General features: G+C 38.1%; 1 protein-coding gene across 1 annotated transcript in view; it reads left to right on the top strand.

Annotated features, from left to right (window-relative positions):
* The window catches only part of kirrel3a (kirre like nephrin family adhesion molecule 3a), a 131,618-nt gene that overhangs the window by 85,813 nt on the left and 20,032 nt on the right, over window positions 1-25,773 (top strand). Inside the window, exons 4-8 of the mRNA XM_079862005.1 lie at window positions 6,437-6,594; window positions 9,701-9,851; window positions 16,209-16,314; window positions 25,299-25,447; window positions 25,618-25,745. Of these exons, the coding sequence (XP_079718131.1) occupies window positions 6,437-6,594; window positions 9,701-9,851; window positions 16,209-16,314; window positions 25,299-25,447; window positions 25,618-25,745 (692 nt within the window). The remainder of the gene's footprint in view (window positions 1-6,436; window positions 6,595-9,700; window positions 9,852-16,208; window positions 16,315-25,298; window positions 25,448-25,617; window positions 25,746-25,773) is intronic.

Here is a 25,773-nt window from a genome sequence, read left to right as displayed (position 1 = left end):
ATCTTTATTTTGGTTTGTAAAACTTTAATTCAATCCCATACTTGCATACATGAACAAATATGCATGCTGTTCAAAAGTTTAGGGTCAGTAAGAATTAAAAACTTTTTATTCAGCAAGGATGCAATACATGTATCAAAAATGAAAGTAAAAACTTTTATTATGTTACAAAAGATAGCAAATAAATGCTTTACAAAAGAAGTTACAAAAGATTGCAAATAAATGCTTTTCTTTTGAACTTTGAAATAAATGTATCACGTTCTACAAAAAAGCAGCACATATGTTTTCAACATTGATAATAATAAGAAATGTTTCTTGAGCAGCAAATCAGCATATTATAATGATTTCTGAAGGATCATGTGACAGACTGAAGTAATGGCTGCTGAATATGCAGCTTTGGCATCGCAGAAATAAATTAAATTTAAAATATATTATTACACTTATTATATTTTAATATTATATGTATTTTGAAAATGCATTAATATTTCTAAATATAATGGTATTTTTACTGTATTCAAATAAATGCAATTTATAGTAGTAGTGTAGATGGACTAAAAGCCAAAACTCTCATTTTGGTGTTATGGAATCTTTAACTTGAAATCAAATTTTGCAGTCATGTCACATTAATTAGGTCTAAATGTGGACTTCTCAGACTAGTAGTGGGAGAAAAGCTAGTGGATTAAAGCTTTGTTCAAGATGTTATCCTCTGCCTTAAGAGCGTGTTGAACAAGCCACGTTAACCTGTCCCAGAGGGAGACAAACATCGGTCCTAATGAGAGGAGACGGCAATTACTTGTAGTCTTTCAAAGCAAAGAGGCTGTCCTGTTCCTCCTCTTCGTGGATAAGACACCAGCCAGGGATCATCACTTGATTCTTTGAAAACTAGAATGGAAAGGCGGCGAAAAGATGTGCTATTGTCTTTTTCCTTTTTTTTTTTTTTCACCCTTGCACAGCAAGCTAACTCGCCCAGATCTGACCAAATATGCTCCCCGTCTCCTCATGTTAATGTCAGCACCAGCGTTGGCCGCGAAAAGTCACATCGCAGCCAGATTGAGAAAAGAGAAAGCAAACAACGAGGTGATGAAATTGAAAATGCAGAGTTCACAGATACAGGTCTCGACCTGAATAACAGCCAAATGCCATTGTTCACTGTTTTTCCCCCCACTACAAAGTTCTCTTGCTTTTAAATGCAAGAATTATCACCTCAGTCTGCAAGTGCAGTTAGTGTTATGAATTTTTAAAATGAAGTTTGCAACAGCTGGTCCTCCATTTGAACGTCACACTTTGTTGAATAGGAAGCAGGCATGCTGCAACATCTGCATCTCAGAGAAATGTGAATTCACAGACAGGTATTTCATGCTTCTGTGTCACAGCAGAATACAAATTCTCACTAATGTGACATAGGTGCAAAACTTTCATCTGCAGCTGAGATATATGCAAATTAACTTGCAAAATGCTAAATGTTAGGTAACAATAGTAACAATAGGATTTGGGGAGTAAATGAAATGAAATTGGCCATCAAAGAATTTATGGAAAGGTCTGTAGGCCTACGTGAAAATTCTGCAGTGACTCTTTCTGCAAGTTACATCATTACGCTAGTAGGTGGCGACAGGTGACTCTGTTATGTGTGAGTCATTTGAATAATTCACTCAAAAGCACTAATTCATTAAAGAAGTGAATCTCTTTGTGAATGAATCATTGAATCATACACTTATCCAGTTTGTTCATAAACACAGATTACAGAAAGGACTCTGCATTTATGAGTGAATCATTGATTTATTGGCTCACTCATAAAGAATCACTTGCTATATTCACACAGCTATATTCATTGTATTTATGAGTGAGTCTATCAGTGATTTATTTATAAAGCCTGTTTTGTCTCTGAATGAATGAAGTCGTGAAACCAAAACTTTTTCTGTAACTACTTTTCACTACCATTCATAAGTTGTTGTTTTTTTTTAAATCCACTGCGCATGCGCATTAGCTTGACCAGCCTGAAAATTTTAGTTTTCTGTCATGATTCGAGCGTTTAGAAACCAAATTTATGAGACAGTTGTAGTCAGATTTCAGTGGTGATTTCAAATATGGAATTTAATCATTAGCTTGGCAAACTTGTAGAATTTGATGTTTCCCCTTTCAAAGAGATAGGAGCTGCACTTGCATGCCCGAGACGCGTTTCAAAGATGGCCGCCGAGTGAAATGACTTGTCTTAAAGGCACTTTGATTTTAAGTCTGGGTATGCAATATTAAACATGTGGACAACTTTACTACATCTCTAAAATTTTACATATTCAAAAAGGATTTGTTTTAAAAGCTGTCCATTCATCAATATTATACATATCAGTGTCTAAACAACTAAACTGAATCCAAATGCCATCTGAATGAAATTAAGATCACATTACAATATCATAGAGAGTAACAGGAAAGTAAAATTGCACTGTGACAGGCTCCTCCTGTTCTGTAGAGCTCCCACAGGGCATGTGGAGCGGGACACGGAGTTCTGATTAGAGCCGAGCGCTGCTGTTCACTGGCCTGTTCAGGCCAAAGGGCTCTCTGTGTGGGCTACTTGTCCATGCATGTTATCTCTGTACATGCTACTGTGTTGTTGTTGGGGGGGTTAGGTGGGGGTGCGTTGTCCTCGCAAGATTACTCCTGTTTCTAAGCATCAGGCATCTCAGTGACATGCCTTCCCTCCCAAAGATGTTTTAAAGAGACCTCGAGCAGAAGGAGTGGGATAAATCGTTCGCTCTCAATTCAGCACTTGTGTCAATAATGGCACCCTGTAGTTAAAGCTCATCAAGCTGACATCTATTTATTTATTTATACTCACTATTCATGTCATAAGCGAAGAACAAACACGCTGAACCTAAAGCTTAATTGAACTTAAAAATTCATCGCCTCAATAGATTTATCTCAATACATGGCATTAAGAAATGACAATTAATGTGTGAAATGACAGTATTAGTGTTAACTGAAATTAAGAAAATCTAGTTAGAAATAAATCTGCATCTGCAGAGACCTGCAATACAACATTTTGTTTTCTTCACAGATATTTGTGAACAACTGTGTATCTGAAAAGTCTCACTTGAGGCTGTTTCCTTTAAACAGAGCAGACTGGTTGCAATTGAAAAACAGGCACAAGGTCGGTCGGTTGAATGTTCTCGCATTGATAAGCTGACAGGAGGATGTAAGACAATGATTTCTATTAAAAACAGACAGACAGTTGAGTGTTGCAAGGCTGTTTGGCCATTGTGCAGTTTAGTCAACATTATATATATATTATCCCTGTACCCCACTGTCATTTTTTTGTTGTTGATTTAACATTTACTGCCCTTGTGTTAACATTTTAACTTTTTAAAATGTTATTTCACATTCTTTATTCGATTTTAATTGGATTTCCTACAGTTCATTCGAGTCTAAGTGCCCCCTTTTCTAACAAACAGGCCTTCAGCAGGAACTTTCAAAAGTTTTTAAGGTGAAACAGCGCGCATCATTATCTGATCAACATGAGCACAGTTTCAAACAACACTGAAGACTATTTCACTTCAGATGCTTAAATGCAAAGAAATGTGTTTACTGGTGTAAAGATCACATCTGCTTCTGTTTAAAGGGTCTTTATCGTGAAACTCCGTGAGTATTTTTAGTTAATACACCTGAAAAAAAAAAGAAGACGGGATAATTGCTAAAGGCTGTGTGGTACAGCAACTAAACTCAGGATGAAAGTGATTAATCCACCGTGCTACCAATTCCTGCGAGAGAAAGATGGAGAGAGGGAACGAGAAGGGAGAGAGAGACATCTCCAGATGTAAGACCAAATCCAGGTACATTACAAAATAGGTCACATTTCCCAGAATGCCCCTTCTCTCTTGTTTCCAAAATGAAATTGCTCCATTTTTCTCCTTCCACATGCTGAATGACTCGAGGTGTCTCAAGGGCCTGGTGTATCAAGAGGGCAGAGACAGAAGTAATTCGGTCCTGGCTGTTCGTTAGGCTCCATGTGAGAGTTTCTCCCCAGTCTGAACAACAATTACGGCTGTATGATTAATCCATCGTGTTGACCTGCTCAACACAAAGAAGATGATTGGCCGCGTTAAGGCTTTAGCTTTGAAAGCGTCGCAGCAGGGCATATTTGCAAACATGGCGGTCACAAGAAGGTTTAACATGGTCATGCCAGTTTTTGCCGCTCAAAAGGAGAGCATGGACAATCTGGGATCCATGCCACGTTGAGAGTCATGGGATGCTATCCAAAGCTACTTGGAAATGCCAGTGTGTGAATTCACACCATAATATATTGGCACTTAGCTTTCTGGAATTCTAGGACTTGAATGTTGGACTGCAGTGCCAGCTTTGGAGTCTCTCTCTCGCTCTCTAATTCAACCCCATCAATAACTGAAGCTTGAGCAGACAGACTGATTGACTTAACTGTTGTGCTCATTTGCATACACTTAGCCTCTGGTCTATCAGTCCCGGAAAACAATCCCAGCATGCAATTGTAAGCTATGTTTGTAAAAAAAACGAATGAGTTTGCTCTAAACAGGCAAAGCACTTAGGCGTTAAAACAAGCTGTTAAGGATGGCTTTGATGTCCAGATGGGGAAAGGAATATGACACAGACTTTAATTGCTCCTGGAAATGAGAGTGGATTCTGAGTGGATGGAAGTACTTTGAATTCTCTATCACTAATTTAAATGTGGCAAAGAGATTTCATTCCAGTTTTCTATGTCTGTTTTAGTATTAAGGAAGAATCACTATTATCTATCTATCTATCTATCTATCTATCTATCTATCTATCTATCTATCTATCTATCTATCTATCTATCTATCTATCTATCTATCTATCTAATATTTGTAATCCATCCATCATCCATCCATATACACTGTTCAAAAGTTTGGGGTCGGTAAGGATTTTAAAAATATATGTTTTTGAAAGAAGTCTCTTATGCTCATAATAAATCAAATAAAGGCTATATTTCTTTGATGAAAAAAAAAACAGTATAAACAGTAATTTTGTGGAATAATATTAAAGTTTAAAATAACTTTTTTCATTTAAAATGTAATTTATTCCTGTGATGGTAAATTGAGTTTTTAGCATCATTACTCCAGTCTTCAGAGTCACATGATCCTTCAGAAATCATTCTAATATTATTGTGAATGTTCAAAATAGCTGTGCTGCTTAATATTTTTGTGAAAACCGTGATACATACAGGATTGTTTAATTAATAGTTAATTAAAAGTTAGAAGTTAGAGGGAACAGCATTTATTTGAAATAGACATTTTTTATTTGTAACATTACAAAAATATATTTTTGTCAATTCAATGCATTTCTTTAAACATTTCTTTAATAAAACATTTTAAACTGAAATGTATATTTATTGTGTACTGTATATAAATGTCTACATAATATGTATATATACAAAATATATATAAATCATATAAATAATTTGTAATTATAATAATTTGTATTCATAATATTTGAGCTGCCTGTGTGGCTGAACACATAAACAGAATTACTTTCTGTCATGACAGTTTCCTACTTTTCGTTTTTCCTCATTCTTTATCTCTCTCTTTCTCTAATCTCCTTCTCCAAACTGCACTGACAACTAGTTGTGGCTGTGGCCTTTATACAGAGAGGCAGAAGGGGAAAACTATTTATTTCTGAGAACCGTATGATTTTTCAAGCCGGAGGGAGACTTGATTGGTTCCAGGGAAGAAATACCAGCTAACAAATCACACAGGACTCCGTGCTCTGAGATCGTCGTGTAGCGCGAGGGCCAAATCTCCATGGTCTTATATGCTACACAGAGAAATCTGAAGGGAAGATGTCCAACGTCCTCCATATAACCGTTCAGAGACTTCCCTTTAGAGGAGAAACATGGTCAGAACGTCCCCTTTGCACCCTAAACTTCGCTGTTACCATGGCGCCTTGAGGTACCCAGTTGCTCAAACTTGTGTGTGCCGTCTGATTGGCCAGAAATCTCAGCGAGAGTAAAAGCTGGCTGAAGTCTAATCAGTAAGATATGAGTAATGGGGTCTCAGCTTCCTTCTTAATAAAGTCAGCATCTCTGGGACCTTCCCCAACAACAGCCACCCCCTAGCCGGCCCGTTCTGGCATCTTCAAATAGTCCCTCCTCTTCTCACGTCTTACTGCCCTCTCTCTCTCCATCGCTGTCTCTCTGGAGCACTCAGGATGTAGCAGCTGCTTGTTGCCTTTGATTTAGACTTGCCCTAGATATGCTCTCTAATGAGCTGAGTGCCCAATCAATAATTTACCTGAATCTGAGTGAGAAGCAGGCTGATCAGTGCTGCTTAAAAAAAGAACTGCAATCAGTGCTATTCACAAACTGTTTTTTGACTCATCCTTCCATTTTTCTCTTTCTCTCTGCTATGTGCCATTGTTTGTGATACAAGAGGATAAACTTCCCTCTGATTTTTTTTTCCAGTTCCTCCTGATGACCCTGTGATAATCGGAGCACCTGTAGTGAGCTTGCGTGCAGGGGACTCGCTAAACCTCACCTGCCATGCTGACAATGCCAAACCGGCCGCCTCCATCATCTGGATCCGTAACGGAGAGGTCCTGAACGGTGCGGCGTACACCAAGGTACGGCAGGTCCCTGCTGCTGGCAGTGTTTGTATCAACAAAACTCAATACAGAAACATGATGGAACCATGGCCTGTGTTTCAAAATCATTTTTAGGCATCATATATGTGTTCAAATGTTCGACTGAATGCACCTAATGTTCGAAAATCTGTTAAATTTCAAATTGAATGTTCTAATTCACCTATTATGCCCAAATATTTTGTGTTGTGAAAATTTTTGACTCCGTTTAAAAGTGCATCTGATTCCCAAAAATGCCGTTTCAAACATTTTGATTCAGTTCAAACGTGATACCCAAAAACACTGTTTTGAATGTTTCATTTCAAATTGAATGATCAAATTTGCGTATAATGGCCACATTTTTTTTATCTTTGAACATTCAAATGCTCCTGTGATGCCCCAAAAAATCTCTCAAACTTTTTGATTCAGTTCAAATGTGCACTTTGTCAAAACTAGCTGTTTTAAATGTTTTTGAATCATTTCAAACAATCACAAGATGCATTCAAACACTCCTGTGATGCCCCCACAATTTTTTTTTTATTCAAATCAAACATGCATATGACGCCCAAAAACACTGTGTCATATCAGGTACACTGTATCAGGTGTTTCATTTTAAACTGAATGATCAAATTAAATGAATTCCATACAAGCATTTGATCACTTATATAATTGCCAAAAACACTCAAATTTTAATTTTAGAGAGATTTTAACATTGAAACATTTGGACATTCAAACATTTTGATCCATTTTGAATGTTCAAGTACTTCTATGATGCCCAAAAATGCTATCTTGAGTGTTTCATTTCAAAGTGAAATTCAGTCTGTGCATTCAGTCTATTCAAATGCGTCCTGTGATGGCTTGAATGTTTTGGTTCAGTTTAAATGTACATGCATTCATTTTGAATGCTCGAGCACTTTTACGACAAACATGCTGTATAGGAGAACAGCCTGCTATAGGTTTTTGAGACAGCCTGTGTCTGACAGTACTTTTTTGCCTACAATTGATATTTTCAATATCACGTGTCAAAAAAAAAAAAAAAAGAGTCTCTTATGAAATCCTGCACTTCGCCTGACTGCGTGTCCTCGAAACTCTCAGCCCTGTCAAATGAATGACAAGTGAGTACTAATTTTTAATTTAATCCTTGGGGCAAAGTGAAGCTGTAATGCAGTGCTTTAAATATGTCATAATGGAAAGACATTCCAGCACTCCATTATGAATGTGTTCCTCAGCAATTTGCTCAGTTGGTCGGCTTTAGGGAGGAAATTGAGAGAGAAGGAAATGTGTTTAAAGGGCCGCTCATACTATGATTGGAGAGCGTAATCTGCTCATTTTGAGTAAGCCGAACCCCTCAGCACCCACCAGAGAGAGTCCCTTCATTAATTAACCAGGCCTAATTTAGACACAAGCAAGCTAGACAGGTTACCTCTTTTTTCCAACAGAAGTACAGCTTTCAAATCTGTTCTACAGAGACTCTACTCTCGGAGACTCTTTTAAATGCCTCTGAAATTATCAAGTACCTCCATGAGACGGATAAAAACAAAGCTATTCACGTCTCGAAAGTCATTCCAGTGTAAACTGGATATTAGATGAACTGGATATATATATTTTTTTTTTTTAATGAAAACAGGAGTCTTGTAAACCACTGATTCTTGAGTGCTGGGACAAAACAGCCTGCATAACGGAACAGAGAAATGTACCGAGGAATTATTTTGGATTAATCTGTTAAACATGTTCAGAGGTGCTGGTTCAACCTCCTGCTTCTTCCGTTTTCACAGTAAATGTGTGTTTTTCCTTGATGCAACTCAGTGTGTCAACACGATTAAGGATGAATTGAGATTACAGGATGGTTTCACACTGATTTTCAGCTTCATCTATTGAATTGTCACCACAGTCAGACAGAAAATCAACAGCATTGACAAAATAACCATAATGCATTTAATCACACACTCATACAGTGCTTGTGCAGTAGCTGTTTTGTTATTTTGGTTGCTGCTAATAGAAACATCAAATAAGTGGAGATGTCTTATACATCTTTTATGGATATATATCCATGTTTCTATTTTTCATTAGTAATACATTTTTTTATAATATTTGATATAGTTTGAAATGATTTATGTGTTTCTGGGAGGAGGGTAGTGAGTGATAATGTCATTTTATAATACCTGTAAAAGGAACAGTAGTTGAAAGTTTGCATTTGTGTAAAGATCACTGTAGTGATCATCTCTGACAAGTATCATAGTGGAAATGTTGCTGTTTTCGCAACTGATGTCAGGTAAACGTCTGAGAATGCTTTGTCTCATCTCTCAAGATTCAGTGAAATATTCAAATGTCAGTATGTTGGATTTATGGGTTTAACTTGATTTTGGTCTAAAACTTTGATTTATAACTGAACACACTGAAAGTCTAATGACTGGAGAGCCTCGTCTCATCATAACACAATTACCTTTTAGAAAAATGTCAGATGATAAACGCACGAGAGATTAGAATTTTTCATATTTCTCCAGGAATCGAGCTCCACTCTTTATTGGGTTATTTGATTAATTCTCAGAGAGAATCTCTTGTAGCTGTGAGGCAGACGGGTGTTTTAGATGAAGTCAATATCCTTCAAATATCTGTACCAATTTTTTAATAATCTTTCCGCAATAAACACGGTTCCTCTATAATAGCTTGAATACCAGAGCGCAAAAGTGCAGGTAATATCGCCGTGAATAAGCTGCTTTGTGACTGACATATGAAGTGTGTAACCTCTACGCGAATGAAAGATTCCTGTGTAAAACTCTTGATAAAGATTTCAGCACAAAGCTAGTCTGATAGAAAATCGAACATTTTGAAAATGCTGTATCTGCACATAAACACATGCTGATTTGGTGCTCGAGACTCAAGGGTTGTTGGGTAGATGGTTTGTTCAGAGACCTCCAACAGAGAGGAGCTGATTGCAAGTTTGGAAGTCTGTCTTTGACCTACACTCAAGAGGAAGCATAAATACAGACCATCTTGAGTTGTTTGGCTCATACTTTTTTCTTTTCGACTGTGCAAGTATGAAGTATCATTGACCATCTGCAAAGTGCTGCGATATTTTAGTGCTCACAGTGTTTGTGTTTTCATGCAGACGCTGTTGCGAGATGGCAGAAGAGAAAGCACGGTGAGCACGCTCCACGTCTCCGCCTCGAACATCGAGAGCGGCCAGCGGATCACCTGCCGTGCCTCCAACAAAGCGGCGCCCAACGGCAAAGAGGCCACGGTCACCATCGACATCCAACGTGAGTGAATCTTCCACCGACTGCGCTTCTGTTCAAACATAATTAGCGGCAGACAGGCTCGAGCTCACATTCCCCTTCCAAATCCTGCGACCAGCATTCTGTTCTGAGGGCTTCTTGTGTTTTCCTGTCTGTGTGGATAAATTATTCACATGTGAAAATCCGCTATGTGCTGTCCTATTTTCTTTATCCAAACAGCCGTTGTGTATGCATGCGATCTGATGTCTGTGCACATGTCGTACTTCGCTCCACAGACACACAAGACTTGACACAATTTTTGTTTCTCCTTGTTTTTTGTTTTGGAGAAGAAATTGTAAAAGTGACAGTTTCTCTGCAGGCAGCATAGAGGGATGTTGCAAAGCTTTAAGCCGGTTATTGTAGACATAAATGCTAATTATTAGCTTTTTAAACATCGGAAGACTTGAGGAAGACCAGATCCTGCTTGTGTATATGGGAATTTTGCTTATTTTTTATTTATAGAAGCCATAAGCGCCGCTGTCAAAAGTGTATCTGAAAGCGCTAAAATGAAAGGCCTTAACTAATTCAGCGCGAAAGATTAGCATTTGATGAAATATTTCTGACAATGTATGCATAGGGAACAAAGCCGTCCTTTCAGCTCTCTCGAGTGTTGAAAGATATTAACTCTGACTAATAAAGCAGAAAATATATCATATTGAAAGATCCACAAGTTCTGACAGCTCCTTTCTTCACGTCCGTAAAGTCTGGGGGGTTTTTTTGCCCAGAAGGAATGCGCCTCATCACAATGGAGCTCAAATTCAATTTTTTTTTTTTTTTTTTTTGCTCCTCCGGACTCGGCCCAAATCATTTTGTCATGCAAAACAATAGAAGAGTTTTACTGTAAGCCTCTTTCCACCCTGAATTGCGCAGACGCCCCTGATTGGTCAGTTTCCATGATGTTGCTACTGTGAGAGCCAATGTAATGTTTTGTTTAATTAATCACGATTGGAGGAAGTCAAACCAGCCAGGTTTGAGATTATATCTACTTTCCTAACACAAAGGAAGATATTTTGAAGAATGTTAGTAGGAAAAAAATAATATCTTCTTTTGTGTTCAGCAGAAGACAGAAATACTTAAAGGTTTGAAACAACTTGAAGGTGAATAAATGATGACAGAATTTTTAATAAATGATGACAGAATAAATGATAAATGATTATGAACTATTCCTTTAAATTCAACTTAATTATTCCAAGCTTTTGACTAGTATAGTTTATGTGTAAGTCAATGAAATTGCCACAAACTGCTACTGTCAAGATTCATTTAGCTTACGATTCAGGGTGGTTCACTTGAACTTCCCTTTTGCCAGCTAAATCATAATAATTACACCGTGTCTAACCTGCGCCTGTGCGCTCTGTCGTTTGAGATGTGCCAGGTCTAACGCGAGGAAGCAGTTCAGTGAAGCAGAGACCCCGCTGTAGGCCACACACTGAAAGAACATGTGCTGGGTAAATAAGTGATGACTGAGAGCAGAGAGGTGCTAGAACCTTTGGGCCACGGCAGCCCACAGGGACCTCGAGCCGGCATCAGGGGCGTTTTCCTGATGCTTCATGTCTTCAATATTCAGAAAAGGCAGCTGTTAAGTAAGGTGCCATAATGGAAATGTGTTTTTTGGCAGACCTGGCAGTTTGAAGAGCTCACAAAATGTTTTCCACTATTCCCGGAGATTATTTACCGAAAACACTTTCATTATATGTCACATGCTGTTTTTTCCATTTATCCTTCTCTATAGGTAATTGCCCAAAAACAACAGTTATAAAACCGGCGGGTCTGATCAAATACGGCAACGTGACAGAGTTCCAAGAGTTCATCAGAGTGATGGGAGAATGTTTAGATTTCATTTCATCTGAAGTTTTGTGTTCCGCCTAAAGTGTACCTCTAATAAACAGAGCTATCAGTGGGTACATGAGTCACTGGTGACCTAAATAAGCGTGTTGCTTTTCACTTATTACTGAGATACTCTGGCCCTTCTCTTCACATTAGACAGGACACATTTGCTCGTAATCATTTATAAGCTCTTGGCTGTGAAAGCACTGGCCTATTTATCAGGGCTCCTGCAGAACCAGCTTCATCTGTCCTGACCCTCCTGTGAAACACAACAATTGCACTATGACCACTTGGGCTCTCCTTCTGACCAACAATGATCTGGATCATGGGTCCACAAAACCCTTTTGCACTTCTATGCTGATGTCATGAAGATTTACAGTAGGTCCCCCATAGAATGCTGCCCATATTGGATCCCAGGGGCCAGCTATTTGTTAATATGTCATAATCATATCAAATATTTAATCATATAATAATATATAATATCTATAAAAACATGTATTTATTAATATTGAAGAATATATATATAGAGAGAGAGAGAGAGATGCATTTGATTTGATCAAAAATACAGTATGATTTTATTTGGTGCTCAAGAAACATTTTGGAAAATATATGTATTGCATCCTTGATAAAATATGTATGATTATTAATTCAAATGAATCACAATCTATAGATTTTGTTATATTCTATATAAATCAGGGTTCACCAATCTCGGTCCTGGAGGGCCGCTGTCCTGCAGAGTTTAGCTCCAACCCCAATTAAACACACCTGAACCAGCTAATCAAGGTCTCACTAGGCATACTAGAAACTTTCAAACAGGTGTGTTGGAGCTGGTTGGAGCTAAACTCTGCAGGACAGCGGCCCTCCAGGACCGAGATTGGTGAACCCTGATATAAATGAATACATGTAATTTAAAGCACATTTATGGTATAGTAATGTAGTTCAGACAATGTACATAATAGTAATTTTGCAGGATTTCTTACCATTCACTGAAAAGTTAAAAGTTGTTTCAGTTAACAGAAATGTTCTCACGTTTTAGGTGGACTGAACGTGCAGACCGAACTCTTTATGACACCAGCTGTACCGGCATTAAACCAGAATAAACCAACCGGGTCCTTTTTGGAAATTCATAGTGGTTTTAGTCGGTCTGTTCAGCAGGGATATATGTGCATTTGTTTAATCAGTTCGGCCCTGAGCAGATGGTCTTCCAATGTGCCAGAGTTAAGGGTTCGTATCGCTCTTCATTGATATGGGTGCTACTTTTTAATTAGTCTGACACCCTCCTAGACTTCCATTCTAGATGCCATTGATTATTTCCATGGAAGCGGACATTTAAAAAAAAGACTTGATGATGGCGAGTAATGGAAAGTTTCTTGGTGGTTCCTCTTCGCACAGCACAATTTCGATAAGGATCTCTGGACTCAACCAATCTTCATTGGCTAGATACACAAATTAATCTGCAACGTGTTGACATTCACATCTCCAACACTCCTTTCATTCACATGTTCTCACTTTAAAGGTCATCAATGCCTCTGAACCACATATAGTAATTAAAACTTCCCCATTAAACAACATGTTTCATATTTCATGAAAGGTTCTCAAAGCTCGTAGCCCACATCAATCTGCGTGCACACTTCACTTTTGCCCCTTTTGGATTTTCTACCTCTTACGACTTAAAGGAGTTTTGGCTTTATTGTAAAGGCGGCTAATATTCTTCACAGCGAGTGCCACCGATAACGCCATCTCATCTGACCCTTTGCTTGAACGTGGCGCGAAGCTCTTCGGCGCCGTTAGCTTGTGGGCCTCTGCGTAGCGGTTCGTTTAAGAATTAGCACCCAGGAGGATGTCTCTCCGCTTCTCAAAGTAATTGCCTTGTAAATAAGAGCGGGATTGAAACAATGCTGTTTGTTAGGAATAATTAATGACCACATGTGCACATGGAGATGCGTCTGGAGGCCTCTCGTGAGCTCCTGTCGGGCGAACGCACTCACTCCACACAAAGGAAACTGACAAGAGGTGCTTCATCAAGCTCAAGGAAACACTCACTCGCATCCTCCCTTGAGTCTTCCATCCAAAATAGATGCATGCCTCTATGTTTAGAGGACATGGCGGTTTTCGGGTGCATATTTAAATGCAATACTTTTTCGTTTTTTCGGAAAACTGGAAACCTCCCTAATTCCCAATGTTACCACAATCCAGTGCAAACTTCATTTAAAATGAATGATCACAAATCAATGTTGATTCTGTACTATCTGAGCGCCTGGTAGTTTTCATAGCTGCCCATGCGGCTTAATGGACTAATTCCACTGAGCCTGGTGGTGGCATAGTTCCGTTTTCAAACATCGCATCGTTTCTTGTTAATGTATGTATTCAATGTGCTGTAAATGGAAGTTAAAGTGAGTTTTACGAGAATTGATTTTAAAGTCTTGATGCTGGTTTTTAAATCCTTGAATGGATTGGCTCCTGTATACATTTCTGATTTATTATCCATTCACAATCCTGGAAGGTCTCTTAGGTCATCCAACCAGAGACTGTTAAATGTTCCTCGGGTTAGATTGAAAACGAGAGGAGATCGAGCTTTTGCCGTTGCTGCACCAAAACTTTGGAACAGCCTACTGTTTTCATTAGAACTGCCTCTACACTGCACAAGTTTAAAGCAAAACTCAAAACCTATAATTTTTCTTTGGCTTATAATTGTAGCTGATTTGTGCTGTGTCTGGTCTTTTCGGTGTTCTGTTTTGTAATGTATGTTGTACATGGTGTTAAATGCTGATGATATCTGATATAGTGTACAGCACCTTGGTCAACAATTGTCGTTTTTAGTGGTGCTATATAAATAAAGTTGAGTTGAGTTGAGTGTCAGCAAGAAGATTTAAAAATCCAGACTGCAATGTTGCAGTGCAAGACCTGATGAATAAGATCAGAACAAACGTTTATTTATTTGTATTAAATATTTCTATTGTATTTTAATCACTACACTGTCATTTTTCATTGACAGTTATTTCACTAAATGTAAATTCCTAACATTCCTAATATTCTAAGTAGTAGTGCTTTCAGTGTAATTAAATATTTTTAATATGGTTAAATTTATTAAAGGAAAAAAAAAAGAAGCGTGATGTCCGCACACTGAAAATAGCTGCTCCAAATGAATTTATTAATAGCACAACGTTTCGACCATCAGAAGACCATCAGGTATTCATCGGGCAACAATTATGCAGAAATATATTTATAAGAACATTTCAGCTGGTTTAATGGATAATTCATATTTTAAATCAACTGACAGCCCTGAAAAGTAGTAATAATCTGCATTCTTATGAGGAACTCTTTGCTTGTAAACTGAACTCTGTTACCGAAGTCGTAATAAGTTGAAGGTGGAAGAAGTTGTGCAAGTTGTCCGCTTGCTAACCGCTTACACTGTATCGCTGTTATTGTTTCTCTAATATGTTTGAATACACCACTTTTTCGTTTCGACGCTTTTCAGGAAGCCTTCAGGTTAGTTTTAAATGACTAGTCCCGCGCCATAAGGCATTATGAATGAAACATCTGTCCTCGGTACAAATACGTTGGGCGAGTGACGGGTGCAGACTGCTAATGAGAAATCAGACCCAGCACTGTGTCTGGGCTTTCCACAGGCCTCTAATCACATTCAGACCTATGGGAGGTGACAGATCCGTCCACTGTGCTTTGACAGGACTGGGGCAGATTGTAGGAGCTTTTCTCATATTAAAGTTTTAGGATTTGGGGGGGAAACAGCAGGAGGAACCACTGCTGTCTGGAATTGTTGTGATTTGTCGGTATGTCACTGATGTTTCTACCGCTGGCCTAGTTAATGTCCAACATGCCCTGTGTCCAAACAAACACACGGCACAATCATGCTTTCACAGACACTTCTTCAGCTCTGAACGTGTCAGCGCCTGTCTGTCCGCTGTCACTTCCTGTCTCACATCTGCTGTCAGTCCTGACTGTTTGGGTTTGGGTGTGTGTAATTGGAAAGGAGTGAACGAAAGCAAACTATATAAGATTGCCTTGATCCAACCTATTAATTTCATACACATTTCAAACTTTCTTTTGTTTTAATGAAAACTGCCATTTTTTTTAACGAGAATTCCAGCGCTGCATTAAACTCAAATAAATAAAATGTAATTGTCTTCTGAAATGCCTGGATAAAAAGTCTTGGGTTAAATATCGCTTTTGCTTAATGGGAATTTGGTCGCTGTTTGTTTAATTTGTGTAATCAATCTATTTGTTCATTTCGCCAAAAACTCTCTTTAATCATGCTCATTTTAAAAGTTGTTTAAATTCTAATTCAGCTGTTCGAAGGCGAGTTAAGGCGCCAATTAATCTTAATGCAAAGTAGCTCTCATTACTGGGAAAAAGAATAATCAAGCCGTTCCCACTTTTTAGAGTATTTTTAGTTAGTTCTTTAATCCGCAATTAATCTTTCTGACGAGTGTTTATTAATGAGCATTTTGAGACATTCTGTGGGAAGATGAAGTTGACCGGCCCTCTTTGCTCCTCCAGATTTCCCACTGGTGAACCTCTCTGTGGAACCGCAGCCTGTTCTGGAAGGCAATCTGGTCAAGTTCCATTGCGCTGCTAAAGCGAATCCCCCTGTCACTCATTACAGGTGAGAGCTCGCACTCACACACACTCCGACTGAAATACTGGTTTTATGTCCCAGAATCTCCTTCTTTTACTCTCCTGATGTTTTTGTTATTGTGCACAATACGTATTCGCAGAAAAACCACATGAATTTCTCATGCCAACACATGTTCATCTCATATGCGTGTGAAGCAGCATGATGTTTTTGTTTCAACGCGTGATCATATGAAAATAGCATTTGTGGCACTCAGCTTGCGTGAAATGTTCCAAAACCACACAAAAATCATATGCGAATCTAGTAATTTGAAATTATATTTTTTTCTGTATACTTTTACATTACTTTGTAGCAAAAAAGTAGAGTAGGCAGTGGACGCAGTGCAAGTTTTAAATTTTTTTTTTTTTGTGCTGGTTGTGACATCACAGCGCTTTGAAGACTTAGCTCATAAATATTAATTAATTGATGATTGATATGATCTTTAACATGGTAGATATGCACTACTGTTCAAAAGTTTGGGATCTGTAAGATTGTTTTTAAAAGAAATTAATACTTTTATTCAGCAAGGATGCATCAGATTAAAATCATCGCAGATCAAAAGCGACAGTAAAAGACATGCATAATGTAACAAAAAATTTCTATTTTAAATAAATGCTCTCTATTTTAAATAATCTAAGAATCCTGAAAAATGTATCACGGTTTCCACAAAAATGTTAAGCAGCACTTTGATAATAATAAGAAATATAGAAATATAGATCTGTTGGAGAGTATTTGTTAATTTCAAAGCCAAAACTAAAATAAAGTAAAAAAAAAACAAAAAAAAAAAACAATGTTACGATAACTATAATTCAAGTCAAATTAACATTTCATGCATTTTTGATCATTTCATCCTAAAATCTGCCACTGTATAGTAATCTGTTGGTCAAGAACACATTTGTTTGCATTTTGTTGATTTCACTGGAACATCTTCATCATATAGAGAGAGACAGTGTCACACCTAACATCTTTTTAATCAGTGTGGAGCTAGAGATGGTCTCACCTTCTGCCCCTTAAGATTTTCATGCATTATTCATTCCGGAGAGGTCTAAAGGAGAACAGACCGACACACACACCAGACAATTGTGCCTCTGCCCTCAGCCAGCTGGACAAAGGATCTCTCAAAAACTCAGAGGACACTGTGTGTCTCCTGTCCCTTGACCCACTGCAGCAGACTTCAAATATGCGCTGTGCCACAGACCAAACCCTCGGCCAAATGTAATGTCATGAAATCATCAATCAAGCACAGGGAAACTTCCACACGGAGACTGGCTTCTTGGAGAAACACAGCATTTGAATTCACACTGCAGGAACACAGAAGCCCAACTAATTATGAAGAAAGTCATTACTGATTGCGGGAGATTTCCTGTGGGCATTACACCGTTCCTCTGAGAGGATTAGAGCTGCCTCACTAGAAAGAGGAAGGATTATTTTCACTAGCCAATATTTTATTCATGTTCATTTTGTTTACATAAATATGGAAATTAATTTAACTTTGTTTTGTTTTTTGTTTTTTGTAAGACAAAAATGTAGCATTGCTTATTGGAGGCGTCCGGTCCAGCCGCTCGCCGAAATAAAACCCATCACTGTCCTCCTGTGGCATTTGAAATGAGATTAGTGAAGCTGTAAATTAATTAGCAAAAATAAAGCCTTTATGTTCGGCGGTCATGATGGCCATTTAAGACCTTAAGTATTTTTCATTCGTGGCTTTTCATAATTTCATAGAGCAATATTATGGCTAATGGAATCTGGTGTGCTGTGATCTCACAGCTCCACTAGTGTTTGTCTGAAATAGATTTTTCAATGGTGGATGTCAATTGCATGGTGGGGTGCAAAAGTTGGCGTCTACTAATGAAAATTATTTTATTCAGCATTTTTTTTCTTTGTTGTTGTTGCTTTAGTTACATCAGCCCTCAAGCTCTTAGCATTAACTCCTCAAAACCTAATGTCATGCTCTCCAACATTGTTTAAGAACATCTTGAAAGCTTCAATGGACAAAATAACCTATTACTGTTTGTAATATATATATATATATATATATATATATATATATATATATATATACGGTATATATATATTCTTTAATCTTTAGAGATTAATTAACATTCTTTCTGCATGTTATATTGTTACGCCAGTAGGTTGCTGTTTTAAATTAGTGACTGTTTTAATAAGTCAGTCATTCATTCATTAATTAAATAAAAATATACAAAAAAATTTAAATTTAAATTTAAATTAAAAAAACTGGTTGAATCATTCTCTCAACTGATGCTTCCAAACTCTGATTCACTCAGAAACTAAACAATCGAGTGAATCATTGAATCATTACCTCAAATTTGTTCAAAACATTGATTCATTCAGAAATGCTACTCCTTAATTCTCTTGGTTTACACCATGTCTACACCAAACACATCAGTTGTCACACTGTTAATTATTTCACTGTAAATTTACAATAAATTGCAGGTTAATAATTGCATGACTTTCACAGTAAGTTACCGTATCATTTTTACAGTAAATAATTGTGAAATGACAGCTGTTTACTGTGACTTCACAATAACTATGCCGTCATATTACTGTGATTTAGCAGTAAGCTGCTGTATAATTACTGTATTTTACTGTGCAATTACAGTTAGTCTATCATATTACTGTAATTTAACAGTAAGCTGCTGTAGAATTACTGTATTTAACCATGTCTATACTGTGATTTAGCATAAATGATGGACCAAACAAAACTGATAAAAACAATGGTTTAACTTTTATTTTTTTAGAAGAAAAATACATTTTAATAACAGGAATAAACACTGTGTAACATGAATGAACACTGGGTAACATGAATGTCTGTCAATATGTGTGTGAATGTGTTTACTGTGTTTACCATTATGTGATAATGGTACTTGAAAAATACAATTTAATAACAGGAATAAACACTGGGTAACAGGAATGAACACTGGGTAACAGGAATGTGTGTCTATGTGTGTGCACTGTGCATGTGTTTACTATGTGATAATGGTACTTCACAACGTAGGAGCTGAAAAGAGAAAGAAGGAGAGAGAGAAGAGAGAGTGAGAGAGGGAAGAAAAGACAAAAAGGTGGGAAAAGAGAGGGTTGCAGGTGTCTCGCTCCTTCCCTTGCAGCAGGCACCTGCATAGTATGGGTTCTGTCCACGATCTACAAAAGATAAGAAAGACAAAAAGTTTAAGTTACTCTGTGGTGCAAGTACCTGCAAGTATGGTACTCGCATTGTAAAACTAATCCTAAAATGTGTACAATTTAAGAAATTACAATTGTAAAACTCATGATAAATCAGATAAATCATGTGAATAGTACTATATCAATTAATATTAAATCAACAAACCAGAGGACTCTGAAAGTAACATGATTGAGGTTAAGCAAAAATTACATGACATGCGTAAATAGTAATGCAACTCAGTAAGCCAGTAATGTGATGTAAATTTACACTTAAAACTATTGTAAAGTACGTCTGTAAATTTGACGTTTTTATTCTAACCTATCAATAACCTATAACATTGAAAAGGCATGTTTAATTCAAATAAACGTAAGAACAATGAATTTTAGACATTTTGCAGCCTGTCTAAACTCGTAGAACAGATTAAAGGGATAGTTTACCCAAAACCCCACCCTCATTCCAAACACGTTAGCCCTTCGTTCATCTTTGGAACACAAATTAAGATATTTTCTGACTCCTCCATGGACAGCAATTTTATTACCACTTTCAAGGCCCGGAAAGGTAGTGAAGATTGTTAAAATAGTCCATGTGACTACAGTGGTTCAACCTTAATGTTAATTTAATGTTTTACAACAGTTACAAAAACATGAAACAGAACTTAACTAACGCTAATTTGGTTCATACTTTTAAATAACATGCAATTTCATATTAAAAACAGTCATCAAATTGACAAAGTTTGAAATTAAACACTTACCGCATTGAATCCGTCGAGCGAGACCATGGAGGAGATCAGGCCAGGGAGCTCCGGGGGAGCTCAGATGACGCAGTTGCAGCGCGAAAATGACGGAATTCACAGTAGTTTCTTGTAAAAGCCCCGCGCCTGCATTATTTTCACAGTAAAAGTCTAAATACGGTATTATATTGTGAAATATCACAGTTAAAGCCTGTGAAGTGGTAATAATGTAATTACCTGTGAAATATCACAGTTATATATTGTGAAATCCTGGAAATATTTTACAGTGCAGTTATCAGTTATTAGTTATCAGATTACTGTCTGGAAATGTTCGTGTTACATTGTGCCGCTCCACATCCGGCGTAGATAGCATCACTGATTATAATGGGTTCTATTAGCTTTTGTTGCTTTTTCCATTGGTGGAGCAAGAATAGGAAAAGGAACAATTAATAATTTGGCAAAAAATAAACTTTGTTTATTGAACTGTGCTGCTGGTCTGAATATCGGAACAACTGCTCTATATTGCTTACGCATCCCTACATACAAATTGCTGTGAGCACTGTGAACTGTGTTTATGATGCCAGTAAGCTGGACTGTTTGGAGAAAAGCACTGCATTGTCCCATGGAGCAGTGTGATGTAGTGCGCGTGAAATTCACAGTGACAGTGAAATCGCATAGAGACTTCTGCTCTTTCTTTTCCAAGGATGTGGCCTTTCATTTTATCCTAAACCTAGACCTCGCTCCACCAAAATAACACCTTCAAATGTGAGGCCATCATGGGGAGTTCAATAAAAGCCATTGCACTCAAAAAATAAGCCACAAGAAAAGAGTAAAAGAGAATGCATCTCTTAATTCTGGTTGTGAATGTTGATTTTCTTCTTGAACTCTAATGCCGGGTTCAGACTACACGATATCAGCGCAATTGATGTTTCCTTGAGGGACCACCACGACATAGTGAATAAAGATAAATGCTGGTGAACGATAGCGAAGGAACTTCAGCAACCCGGTGAATACTGGAATTAGCATTAGGCTTGTACAGCTATTTGTTTATGCTCTGTGAAGTCAGTTGCTAGTTCTGCCTTTTCGATGACATCACGCACGTCATTAAAGACGGCTAGCGATGATTGGTCGGGAAGCAACGTGTAGTGTGACATGTTTCTTGTCCACAACACGAAAAGAATTTAGGAGTCAAAATCGCATAATCTGACACAGTGACAATAGTAAAAATATCATGCAGTCTGAACCGGCATAAGAGCAGAAAAGTGGGACGTTAATGGATGGAATCAGACACGTCGGTTTTCTGCCTGTGAATAAAGTGTGTGCTTCATGTCCCTCCAGGGGCTTTCTGTCAGCGCTGGTGTTGGCGCCTTTGTTCTAGCGTAGGTGATTTGTCTTGTCTTATCCTCATTTGTCACCTCTGAAGTGTCTAATGGAAGACGCTCTGTTGGGCGTGTCGAGCATTTGATGTGAACATGTGGCTTTGCTGCTTGGCATCGGTCGGTATCAGCGTCCACGTGGCTGATTGCTTGTTTTGGCGGAGACGGTTCGTACCACCCAGTGTTTTAATTAGAAATGCAGCAGATCACAGACAGCCCTCCTGCAGCATCTTTAAAAACAAACAATTTTGTTTTCCACGGGTGTTGTATCGGCTTACACCTTCAGAGGATTTTTTTTTTATTCTATGTATACTATTGCTGTTGAATAATGTAAAGAAAGCTGGATGTAGCAGCAGACACATGGATTTTATCTGTGTATTGTGAAGGTTTGAGAGCACAATTTATCTTTCTGGCTGAGGCTGGATAACTTTTTCTGATGTTTTATTTGTGGTTACGTTACTGTTTTATTCTCATGTCCTTTTCCGAGATAAAGTTGTCACAGCTCTGTATAACACAATGTTTTCATCTTTGAATATGTCAAGACGCAGCCCTTGTCTGAGCCAATGAAAGTGTCTCCCTGGCAGGAGGAGACTGCTCTGGGTCTTGATTAAATTAAAGTAAGACAGTTAATCACTTAAATGTCAAAGATCCATGGAAATTGTTTGCAGCATTTTTCCTATTTTAGCAACAAATACGGGATTAAAATAATTTCATAAACAGCTTACGCTGAATATTGGCACCATTGGAATTGATGAAATTGAATTCTCCTAACAGGATGTAATAAGCCCTTTCCGGTGTTCGTTTGAATCCATGATGAGATGGCAGAGACCTGCTGTGATCCATAGTAATATCTTCATTTTAGACTCTTTTCACAGTTAATCAATTGCCCCTGGATTAGCTACACGTTTACATTGGAATGAAATGGATATCTGTCCATCGCTGCGAATAAAACATTTCTCTTGGCCTCTTTTTTTCCCCTTCCATTTTCATCATATTTTGAGCTGGCCAGACTGTTTCCTGCTGAGATTGACAGGTGAAGCCATCAGCCCTGTCCTGTGTGTGGATCTCTCTCATGTGTGCGAGTTCACATGGAGGCTGCCGTCCCCAAAGGAACACAGAGGAAACTGCAAAAAAGAAAGTTTGTGTTGGAGCCGTGGCCTATAGGGGTTCAGCAGTCACATACACATTGAGCCATGGTGTACATGCTGGCAATGTGAGTTTGAGTCTCAGTTCCATCAAAGTGCCCATGTAGAGCTGCTGTAGAGAGAGCAGATGCACAAATGAGTGAGGGGCGTTCACAAAGGACTTGATCTTCTGTTTTGAAGCAGCTAGGTGAAGCGCAGTGAAGTGGAATTGAATGCAGGTGTCTTAAAATGCATTTTTAGAACTAGTTTTAATTTGACATGTCATTTTAAGAACAAATTACTCCTTGCATGAGACTCAGGCCCTGTTTACACCTGGTATTTAGATGTGTTTTGGTAGATTGGATCACAAGTAGATGAGGAAGACATCCCGTTTACACCTGGTGTTTTAATCTGTCTCTTTTGTCCACTTTCAACCACTTCTGTCCGGATTTCTTCGAGGGGAGGGTCTATGAGTTGGTAAATGTATGGGTTTTTACAGATCTTTCGAACTAATGGACAAAACAAGCTTGCTCAATTTACATACGAATGCGCCCAGAGACAAATTAAAAACATAATGAGAGCATCAGCTTTCGTTTCTGCTCTGACAACCGCAAGACCACGCCAAACGCTGTAAGTGCGTGTTAGAAATCAGGAATGGTGAGAGAACATCATGCTTGGTTTGTTTTTTCATCTTCGAACCAAACTTGGGTCTTCGGCCGACAAAGTTTAAATCCCGTCTGGCTAGTGTGTGGGAATATCATAACTTTTCAAAAGTTTGCAAAAGTTTTTTTGGGGCAATGAATCTTCCAGTGCACACATATAAATACAACAAGTTTATACACGTCAGAATAGACATATTTACATGCAGATTATCAACATATTTACAGTTTTTTTTAGATCATGTGAATAAATAGGATTAAATTAGTAAAATATTGCACTAAATGTGGAGTTTTACATTAAGAGAGGCCTAGAGAGGGATCAACTGTTCAAGAGGGAGATGGCCTGTGTGAAGAGGCCACTCCTGTGCCTGGATGTTCTGAGTCGTCGTCCAGATGGCAACAGTTCAAAGAGGTTATGGCCAGGGTGAGTGGAGTCTGTGATGATCTTACCTGCAGGTCCCGGAGGGTGGGCAGGGGATGAGCAATAATCCCTTCTGCAGTCCGGACTGTTCGTTGTAGTATTGTAGGAAAAGGAATTACAAACTTTTTCACAGTGGAGTCATTGGAAGTGTCCCACTTCAGGTCTTGAGAGATGGTAGAGCTCAGGAACCTGAATGACTCAACTGCTACCAAAGTGCTGTTCATGATGGTGAGTGGAGGTTCTCCTGAAATCCACAATCTTCTCCCCTGTTTTGAGCATGTTAAGGTTGTTATGACTGCACCAGACGGCCTGCTGCTCAACCTCATATCTGTATGCAGACTCATCACTGTCCTGGATGAGGCAGATGACTGTGGTAACGGTTTAATAACAGTTCATCAATGCCAAATGATTAAAGTACAACGTTAACATTAAACACATCCTTAACCACAACAACAGATGCAACATTTTGAACACGTTATAATATCATGGTTTGCAGAAAAATATTGTTGCACTGTTGAAAATGCAGATTTGCTATCACTGGAATAACATTTTACAAATGACATTTAAAAATACATTGAAATATAAAACAGTTATTTTAAATTATAATATTTCACAATATCACTGGTTTTACTGTATTTTTGATCAGGTAATGCTGCCTCTGTTAGTAAAAGAGACTTCTTTTAAAAGTATACAAAATTTTAAAGACCCCAAACGTAAATACCTTTTAAAATACATGTTATTTGTTGTACATTAATTGTTGATAAGACATTCTCATGTTAATAAAGATATACTTTGCTACTGGCACTTATTTTTTTTTAAATATGTTGCAAAGATAGCAAAATATAAATGATTTGCCATTTTTTGGTGTCCAGCATGGGGGAAAAAGTGATTGCTGAGCTTTGTCCTTGCCAATAAAAGTGATGAAAATGCCAAACATAAAATAAAAAAGCAGAGAGTTGTGTTGAATGCATTCATTATATCAAATTCTTTTTTATTTCTGTAACACTGTCCACTTTTACTTCAGAGATGCAAACAAAAGTCCATCTTGATGTGCTTGATCTTCCCATCTAAACCAAAGCAGTAGCGTTCGCCTGCGTTGTCTGTGGTTTCTCGCTTCCCTCTTTACATTTCACTATAATGACTACAGCATCAAAGGGTGCCAATGACAGAGGCAGCATCTAAAAACCTCTTAATGTGTGCCTGTTATTCTTCCGCCAAAGAAGACACGGCCTGCCGACAGCATGAAAATGAAAAGGCACAAATAAAAAAAAAAAAACATGCAGTGTCCTGAAAATTACATTAGACACTCTTTTGTTGTTTCAGTACACCATGCAAATATGACATGATCTCAGTCATTTGCCTGTGAAAAAATACCTTTCTTACCGCCTTTGATCTTTCGAGCAGATTTGGGAAAAAACCTTGGCAGCGTCCATCAGGGTTGTTCATTTCTTGCTCTGTCTGTGTCTCTGGTGGATAATTAGATGGGCGAAGGGGGGAAACATGATCACGGATGCGACGGGAGACGCTTATGAGGTGCTGGTTGATCATTCCTTCTTCACTGAACCAGTATCCTGTGAGGTCACCAATGCCCTGGGCAGCACCAACATCAGTCGCAATGTGGATGTTTACTGTGAGTTGAACAGCATACCTACTGTGTATAAATATGTTTCTTTTCATTTTATATCTTAAAGGAATGGTTTATTCCAAAACGATTTATGATTTCATATTTTATGATTTAAAAAAATGATTTTATGTCATTTCAAACCTACATGACTTTCTTCTCTGAATGTATGTATGTAGTCGGCCCTCGTCTGGCTGCTGATCCCCAGAGCCTCCAGGTGGACCGGGGTTCTGATGCCGTGTTTAGTTGCGCTTGGATTGGAAACCCTTCGCTCACCATCGTCTGGATGAAAAGGGGCCATGGAGTCGTACGTACTTTTCTCTGCACTACTCAGA

This window comes from Squalius cephalus (assembly GCF_949319135.1).
Source record: "Squalius cephalus genome assembly, chromosome: 24".
NCBI lineage: Eukaryota > Metazoa > Chordata > Actinopteri > Cypriniformes > Leuciscidae > Squalius > Squalius cephalus.
This window is presented reverse-complemented; position numbering and strand designations above follow the sequence as displayed.